Raw genomic sequence first — 9,386 nt, forward strand, 5'->3', positions numbered from 1 at the left:
CATGGTGTTTATTGACCTAGAGAAAACGTATGACAAGGTTCCTAGAGAAGTTCTCTAGAGATGCTTAGAGGAGAAATGTGTGTTGGTTCCTTACATTATGTCGATTAAGGACATGTATGCTGGGGCAAAGACTCGAGTTAGGACAGTAGGAGGCGATTTTGATCATTTTCTGGTTGAAATGGGATTACACCAAGGTTCTGCCCCTCAGTCCGTTTTTGTTCGCCCTGGTGATGGACGCGTTAACACACCATATTTAAAAGGAGGTGCCATGGTGCATGCTATTCGCCGATGACATAGTTCTGATTGATGAGTCGCGAGCCGGTGTTAACGATAGGTTGGAGGTTTGGAGACATGCTCTTGAGTTTAAGGGTTTCAAGTTGAGCAGGACGAAGACGGAGTACCTGGAGTGTAAGTTCAACACTGAGCCGGGGAAGTGGACGTGGATGTGAGGCTTGAATCACAGGTCATCCCAAGTAGAGGTAGCTTCAAGTACCTTGGATCGGTTATCCAGAGGGGAGGGAGATCGATGAGGATGTTACACATCGTATTAGTGTAGGATGGATGAAGTGGAGGTTGGCATCTGGAGTCTTGTGTGATAAGAGAGTGCCACCGTTACTCAAAGGTAAGTTCTATAAAGCGGTTGTTAGACCGGCCATGATGTATGGGTCCTGAGTGTTGGTTTGTATTCGGGAGAAGGTGCATGTGGCTCCCATTGATGACAAGATGCGGGAAGCGAGACTCAAATGATTCGGGCATGTTTAGAGGAGAAGCCCAGATGCGTCGGTAAGGAGATGTGAGCAGCTAGTTGTGGAGGGCACGAGAAGAGGTAGATGGCGGCCTAAGAAATATTGGGGAGAGGTGATCGGGCAGGATATGACGAGGCTTCAGATTTCCGAGGACATGACACTGGATAGGGAGATGTGGAGGTCGAGTATTAAGGTTGTAGGGTAGGAGGTAGTTTGAGTCTTTCCTTATTTTGTACCATTGCGAGACCAGTCTGGTAGGGTTTTTGTATAAGATAGTTAGTGACAATGTTGTGTCTTACTATTTCACTTTTTAGTGCATGAACTATTTACTAGCTATCGCTTTTGCTTTGCATCTTTCTTCTGAATTTCATGTTGTTCCTGTTTTTCATATGATTTCTTTGCTGATACTAATATTGTCTTCTTTTGTCTTTTTATTTTCTTGAGCCGAGGGTCTTTCAGAAATAGTCTCTCTACTCCTTCGGGGTAGAGGTAAGGTCTGCGTACACACCATCCTCACCAGACCCCAGTAGTAGAATTTTACTGATTGTTGTTGTTATCTCATATAATATATATTTATCTGCTATTTTTAGTTTAAGCGGTTAGATGACGGCTATCAGGGTTAATTGTTCTTTCCAAAATGAGTTACGTACATTCTAACACACCCTTTTAAGAAGGTCCCACTAAAAAGGGTTGGTGATACATTTGAACAATTGATGTGCAAATGTGAGTACTCCAAACATCGGTCATCAAATGTTCAAATTTTTTGCTCAGTCTCGTCTCGGGCAGTGCAAAGATTTGTCCTTTTTCCAACAAAAAGATTTCCCCATTCGCATATTTGTAGCTGTCACTTACACACACTCCTCCTTTAACATAATTTTACACGCATCCAGCAATATATATCTAGCGAGTACACAAAATTTAACTCACGAGAGCGTAGTCCACAATTTGAACTCTACTGCTGTCTGAACAACGGCTCTCTCTCTTCTATTACACAACTTTCTATACTACTTTCAAAGTAAAGTCTTCTCCTTTTCAAAATACACCCCACCCCACCCCACCCTCGTCTTTCTCACTTCGTGCTTGACATTTCATTATTATGGATTTTCCATTTGTAAGAACTTTAATCATCTTAATTACTTCTACCCTAACCCCACCATTTTTTTCATTATAGCTTTACTCTTTCAAGATCTGTCTTGATTGGTAAACTTGCTACTACTCCACTATACAGTTGACACTTAGTCCTGAACTCAGGGACTATTAGACTACTCTTCCGAAGTCAAAAACTAAGCTCAAATCTGCATTTTTAATCAAGAAATCAAAATGGGTCTGCGGATTTTGATCTTTTTTGCTCTATTTGCGACGACCATTTTCAGTAAAAGCTCTCTTTCGCTCACCCCAGATGGTAAGGTTATTAGCTTGTGGGCATTATATTAGGTTTTTTTCCTCATTGTATGTTGTTCTTGAGCTATAAAGGTCATAACTTTGATTCTTGTTCTCTGTTTCCTTTTAGGTTTTTCTTTGTTGGAAATGAGAACCGTTTTGAATGACACCAAAAATGTTTTGAGCAATTGGAATTATTCAGATGAGTCACCTTGTGGGTGGACTGGCATTTCTTGTCACCCCAATGACCAAAGAGTTCAATCTATGTATGCCCACTTCTCTTTTTATTTCCACTATCAGCGCTTTCTTCACTCGTTTTGCTTTGGTTGCTTGGATTCATTACAGCTGTTTATTTTTATTTTTGGATTTTTCAGCAACTTACCTTATATGCAACTCGGAGGAATTATAGCTCCCAGCATAGGAAAACTCACCAGACTGCAGAGATTGTAAGTCCCGTAGCCTTTCTCCTTTCCACTTATTGGGGGCAATGCAACAAAACTTATCTATGTTAGTGCATTGTTTCTTTGTGTGGACTCTTGCTAATTCTAGATAAAGTTGAAGTTTATCTCTTGTGGTTACTTTGGTAATGTGTTCTTTCCCTAAAACCAGGGCACTTCACGAAAACAGTCTGCATGGTGTGATTCCTAATGAGATTGGCAATTGCTCTGAACTCAGAGCTATGTAAGTTGGAGTTTCTTATAACTGAGTAATAACATATTTTCTTGGAGATTCCCGTGTTTCTTGATGAAGTTGTCATAAGCTAGGCATTGTTTATGCATACAGATACCTCAGGGCAAACTATCTTCAAGGAGGCATACCATCAGATATTGGAAATCTTTCAATGCTAACCATATTGTAAGGTTTAAAAATGTTTTAATTCATCATTTGATTATATGTTTGATTAGGTTGTTTTATTGATTGCTGCCTTTTAATCTTTATTAGAGACTTATCGAGCAATTCACTTAGGGGTGCCATACCTTCTTCTCTTGGTCGTCTCAGACACCTTCATCATCTGTAAGTCCAATTCCCTTTCATCATAATTTCTTAACTCAGCAAGTTAATGCCTTTACACTAATGTATTAAAATTGCAAATCAATTTAGCAACTTGTCAACCAATTTCTTCTCGGGTGAGATTCCTGATGTTGGAGTTCTGAGCACTTTCGGGAACAAGTCGTAAGTCCTCATACCTTTGGAATTTAATCCCACATTTGATATCGCCTGATGAGTTCAAATATTTTTCTTTTAGGCTGCAAATAAATTTAGATAGATGTTTCAAAACTCAGAGAGTACAAAATATACCTTGAATACTGCTTCCTATAATATAGCTTAGGATCTCTCATAAACAGCCTTTCTACCCCTCTGGGTAGGGGGTAAGGCCTGCGTATATCCTACCCTCCCCATGCCCCACTTGTGAGATTCTACTGGGTGGTTGTTGTTGTTGCTTCCTATAATATGTATAGAAGTGAAGATAATTTTTCACCATCTACTTGGCACCACAATCACATTTTAAGAAATAAATTACTAGATGAATCAGGTACTTGCTCACCAGGTACATTGTAGTAAATGTTGGTTGCTACATTGGTTAGGTTTGTGGCGGTGTTACAATGATATCTAGTAATTATAAACTAAGAAGAGTACCCGTCGAAAGATCAGCGAATTAGAATCACCAACACAAGCTTGTTTCCGGAAACAACTGTTTAATTGGAGTCTCGTGAACTGGATTGCCGTTTACTTTTATTCTTTATAATCTTAGGAGAGATGAATGACATTTTCACTGTTTAATTCTGCCATTAATGGCTATCTTATAGAAGACTATTCTGATGAGGATAATGCTTATGCTTAGGTTTATTGGCAACTTAGATCTCTGTGGCCAACAAGTCGTCAAGCTTTGCAGAACATCAATGGGATTCCCTGTAGTATTGCCTCATGCTGAAAGTGATGAGGCTGCAGGTTGTTATTTGCTGCTTTATTGCTACTTCATTTTAGATGTTCACTGGCTTTGGAACTTACCTTTCCTGAACTGAGTAGATTCTGCTTCTTCTCCTTTACTTCTCAGTAGAAAGTCTGATTTATTGCAAAATTAATGTGGTTTCTGTGCAGTCCCTACTAAGCGATCCTCTCACTATGTTAGAGCAGCAGTTATTGGTGCAATATCTACATTGGGTTTCGTACTCATAGTGCTCTTTATTTTTCTCTGGGTTTGGTTGTTGTCTAAGAAGGAAAGGGCAGCGAAAAAATACACAGAAGTCAAGAAACAAGTTTACAAAGAGCCAAGTAAGAGGGTGAATAGTACAATTAAAATTTGCTTTTTCCTTCTCCATACTTTTGTCTTAATTTGCGAAGTCTTCAGGTGCCAAGCTTATTACTTTCCATGGTGATCTTCCTTATCCTTCATGTGAGCTAATAGAGAAGATTGAATCCCTTGATGAGGAAGATGTTGTTGGGGCAGGAGGGTTTGGTACTGTGTATCGGATGGTTATGAATGATTGTGGAACATTTGCTGTTAAAAGAATAGACCGGAGTCGTGAAGGCTCTGATCAAGTCTTTGAGAGAGAGCTGGAAATCTTGGGTAGCATCAAACACATTAATCTGGTTAACCTCCGAGGTTACTGCAGGCTTCCTACTGCAAGGCTTCTCATCTATGATTACTTGGTCATGGGAAGCTTGGACAATTTCCTACATGGTATGTTTTCTGCTTTTTTAAACTTGTGGAAATCTTTCCTCGTCTTTACACCTCTTCTTAGCTTATACAACAACAACAACGACCCAACGAAATCCCACTTGTGGGGTCTGGGGAGAATAGTGTGTACCAGACCTCACCCCTACCCCGAAAGAGTAGAGAGGCTGTTTCCGAAAGATCCTCGGTTCAAGAAGATGAAAAGAGACAATATCAGTACTATCAACATAAACCATAAGAAAAAGAACATCATGTAAACCAGAAAGTAGATGCAAAGCAAAAGCGATAGCCATTACATAGACCCGGCACTATGAAAAACAAAAGAGTAGTAAGGCACAACATTGCCACTAGCTGACTTAGACAAAAGCCCTACCAAACTAGCCTCACTAAGGTACGAAGTAGGGAAAGACTCAACTACCTCCTAATCTACAACCTTAATACTCGACCTCCACATCTTTCTATCAAAGGCCATGTCCTCGGAAATCTGAAGCCTCGCCATGTCCTGCCTGATCACCTCTCCCCAATACTTCTTAGGCCGTCCTCTACCTCTTCTCGTGCCCTCCAAAGCCAGCCGCTCACACCTTCTTACCGGAGCATCTGAGCTTCTCCTTTGTATGTGCCCGAACCATCATCTCTTTTATTTGGTTAGGCCCAAATGTAGCCATTATTTTCAGTCATCTGTTGAACGTGCGATGAAGAGGAAGAGCTGAAAAATGTACTTGCCCCAATAAAGGCAATTAAAAGGGGGACCTTTTCTCTGTGCATTGTTGTTGAGTGTAGTGTCCGCAGACGCAAAGCAACAAATATTATACTTCTTTATTTTTTACACCCTTTGAAGTAGTAGTTAAACTTTTCAGTTGCTTGGAGCACTTCTGACTGATATTCATTGGTTCAGAGAGCAGTCACTTGAATTGAGCTCGTTGGCCATGGCAATATTTGAATTGGATTTTATTCTTTGTTATTAGTGGTTCAGATTTTATTCTTTATCAGTTGCCCAGTATTTTCTGGAGATACATGTCTTATCTGTGAGACACCGCTCAAGTTCTTTCCTTTAACTAAAGAGTCAACAGTAAAAGAATCCGGAGAGGAGGAAAATGGTATTGCTGTTGTTTAAACAATCTGCTTTTCTTGGCAATTCATTGCATGCATCTTTTATGCATTTTGGCAGAACGTGTGGATGATCGTTTGTTGAACTGGAATGCACGTTTGAAAATAGCTCTTGGTTCTGCAAGAGGGGTAGCCTACCTACACCATGACTGCTCTCCTAAAATAGTTCATCGAGATATTAAATCAAGCAATATACTCCTTGATGAGAACCTAGAGCCTCGTGTTTCGGACTTTGGACTTGCCAAGCTTTTGGTGGATGAGGAAGCTCACGTTACAACTGTGGTTGCTGGTACTTTTGGTTATTTAGCACCAGGTATGCATACTCACTTATTTCAATAAGCACCTATAATGATAGATACATGCATATATATAATCATGTATATGTTAGCTGTAAAGTAATTTGGATGGTTCTTTTTTTGTTTGGACAAAATGCCTTGACCTATTTTGCTTAAGGACTGTGCTATGCTTGTGTTGTGTTGGATGCTGATAGAAGTTTATCATTCTTGGACCAGTTTCCTTTTTTACTTTTCTTGAAACCTCTGTTGAATTTCACTTGCCATATGTTGTGGTGGTGTTGGTTTCTTAAGGCTTTCCCTCTCCTGTAAAGCCTCTCAACCTCTACTCATCTTCTACAGAAATGTCTGACAAACGATTTCTTGTTGGTAATATACCCAGAGTACTTGCAAAGTGGAAGAGCCACAGAGAAGTCTGATGTGTATAGCTTTGGAGTTCTCCTCTTAGAGCTTGTGACAGGGAAAAGGCCAACAGATCCATCTTTCGTGAATCGAGGCCTGAATGTGGTTGGCTGGGTATGCTTCTCATCGACTTTTAAAATTTCATAGAAGACCTTGGTTTTAGATTAAGTTATAGTTATATGGAACTTGCCTTATCTGTATTTAGCTCCTATTAAGTCCACATATTTATAATGTCACAATGTGAGTACTGTACAGATGAATACCTTGCTGAAGGAGAATAGACTGGAAGACATTCTAGATAAGAGGTGCACAGATGCAGACGTAGAGACAGTAGAAGCAATTCTGGAAATAGCTGCAAGATGTACTGATGCAAATCCAGATGATAGACCTTCAATGCAACAGGTGCTGCAATATTTGGAGCAAGAGGTCATGTCACCATGCCCTAGTGATTTCTACGACGAGTCTCATTCAGATTATTCCTGATGTATTGAATAGTTTTATGTGATCAAATATTTAGAAAACACATTGCAGGCTGATGCTTAAATGTGTAATCTGCCATTGCACAGACTGTATGCTCCTCACTTTTGGAGCACTGTAGCCGTTCTTACTAATGTTCCCTGTGCATTTCTTGCCCTTTCTGTGTAGATATATCTTCAGATTTTTGCTGTTAAGTCGTAACCCATGGCATATTAATCTATTTATTGATTACTGGATTGCTTCACCTATAAAAGAATTCAGGTTTCTCCAAAGAATGCTGTTTAATAGGAATTGATGAAATTAAGTCTCGTCACTCAACAACAACTGGATAGCATTTTTGTTGTACTAAATGTCACTCAATTATTATAAGTAGAGGTGTACTAAGAGGTGTACTAGGATTGTGACCGTGGACAGGAGCGGACCTAGAGTATAGAATACTGGTTTCCGAGAATCCAGTAACTTTTGCATAGACCCTGTATTTATATTAAGAAATTCACTAAATATTTGTAAATATCTAAGTGTGAACCCAGTTATTATTACATATTAATCTAAAATTACGGTAGAAACCCATAAGCCAATCCACCTTGACTGCGGACCCCTTACCTGCAATTGGTGGCTAGTTTGAGGCTGAGGCATCTAACTGTTGGCTACATTATTAGACCACCTACTCCAGATAACCCAGCTTTTAGAAAGATATTTTCCATTCTCCAGAAACACCACTAAAAATAAAGCAGAAAAAGGAAAAAATTTGCAGTGACAATGCAAAAGCTTGAAGGCAAAGTGGCCATAGTGACGGGTGGTGCCAGCGGCATCGGGGAAGCAGCAGCACGCCTTTTTGCCCATCACGGCGCACGCGTTGTCATCGCGGACATCCAAGATGAAAAGGGCAGAGCTTTGGCGGAATCCATCCCTTTACAGAGGTGCAGCTACGTGCACTGCGACGTCAGTGATGAAACTCAAGTGAAAGCCATGGTGGATTGGACGGTCCAGAAATATGGTCAACTCGACATCATGTTCAGTAACGCAGGAGTCGTTGGTAACTCCGGTCAAAAGGTACTCGATCTTGATCTATCCGAATTCGACCGTGTGTTAAGAGTCAACGCACGAGGCATGGCAGCGTGCGTGAAGCACGCGGCACGAGCCATGGTGGAGAAGCGCGTTAGAGGGAGCATCATTTGTACAGCCAGTATTGCGGCAAGCAGGGCAGGACCATGGCGGACGGATTATGTAATGTCGAAACACGCTGTGTTAGGACTAATGAGATCAGCTTCAAGGCAATTAGGTGAATATGGAATAAGGGTGAATAGTGTTTCGCCATCTGCAGTAATGACGCCAATTATGTTGAGTGCGGAGCAGGAGACATCAATGAAGGTTCTGAAAATGTATGGGAATTTGACTAGTTTGAAGGGAATTACACTAACGGTGAAGCACTTGGCGGATGCAGTTCTGTTTCTAGCTTCAGATGATTCTGCATTTGTGAGTGGCCATGATTTGGTGGTGGATGGTGGCTTGCTCTGTCTTCCATCTCCAAATAGTTCATTATGAAACAGAGAGAACCAAAGAATTTTTCTTATTTGAATGGAGCTTTTGTTTGTCTTCTGGAGATAATATAGCTCTCTTCTCTTAGGTGCATTTTGAATTAGAGTGGTCATGTAAAATTATCCAAATTCCAATGTTTTGAGTACATTTATGATTCTGCAGATAGAGAGTTACAATTCGAGAAGTAGTGGCATGGTCCATGGAGTGTCTTTTAGTACAAGCATAGAGGGGGTTGAAATATTTGCACATGTTTAGTTAATCAATAATGTTGCACCAAGTGAACTTATGGTATTCTCCTTTGCTACCTTTGATTGATCCCTCATCTTTTAGCTTCATTGACTAGGAATTGGCTGATGGACAATAATTGATTAAGCATATAAAAGCAAGTGTAAAAGTGGTCTACAAGTCCGAAAACTATAGAAAACCAAGCATTTAACCTTTTGGGAGAAAATGCCCATGATTAGTATATTAGATATTTCAGGAAAGATAACACATAGTATTCGCGCAGTTTGATTCATATATTGTTAAAATATGTTGTCTGTTCTTTTGGACCTAGTGTAGTTTTAATGGAGTTGTCATGTTTGAGCTATTAAAAACAACTATCAAACTAATAATTCTTCGTAAGCATAAAGAATTAATTAACCTAGCTAGTGGTTTATGCTTGAAAAAGATTTATCGTCATAACTCAAGTAATTGCACAGATAATAAATTGGCAAATCTGGAACTTAAAGAATCTTCGTATGGCACTAATTTATGATCGAAGAG

General features: G+C 40.0%; 2 protein-coding genes across 2 annotated transcripts; both read left to right on the plus strand.

Annotated features, from left to right (window-relative positions):
• Positions 1-1,476: 1,476 nt before the first annotated feature.
• Positions 1,477-7,238, plus strand: LOC107764431 (LRR receptor-like serine/threonine-protein kinase FEI 2). Its single transcript, XM_016582992.2, has 13 exons — positions 1,477-2,148; positions 2,257-2,392; positions 2,501-2,572; positions 2,736-2,807; positions 2,910-2,981; positions 3,069-3,140; positions 3,228-3,299; positions 3,970-4,076; positions 4,227-4,400; positions 4,477-4,809; positions 5,972-6,223; positions 6,586-6,719; positions 6,861-7,238. Exons 1-13 carry the CDS (start codon positions 2,067-2,069, stop codon positions 7,086-7,088), a joined length of 1,806 nt encoding a protein of 601 aa, XP_016438478.1. The 5' UTR covers positions 1,477-2,066; the 3' UTR covers positions 7,089-7,238.
• A 499-nt stretch (positions 7,239-7,737) lies between these two features.
• LOC107764430 ((-)-isopiperitenol/(-)-carveol dehydrogenase, mitochondrial-like) lies at positions 7,738-8,912 on the plus strand. The gene has a single exon (XM_016582991.2). The coding sequence runs from the start codon at positions 7,842-7,844 to the stop codon at positions 8,625-8,627; it is 786 nt and encodes a 261-aa protein (XP_016438477.1). The 5' UTR covers positions 7,738-7,841; the 3' UTR covers positions 8,628-8,912.
• The last annotated feature ends 474 nt before the right edge of the window (positions 8,913-9,386 follow it).

Source organism: Nicotiana tabacum, chromosome 6 (genome assembly GCF_000715075.1).
Source record: "Nicotiana tabacum cultivar K326 chromosome 6, ASM71507v2, whole genome shotgun sequence".
Lineage (NCBI taxonomy): Eukaryota > Viridiplantae > Streptophyta > Magnoliopsida > Solanales > Solanaceae > Nicotiana > Nicotiana tabacum.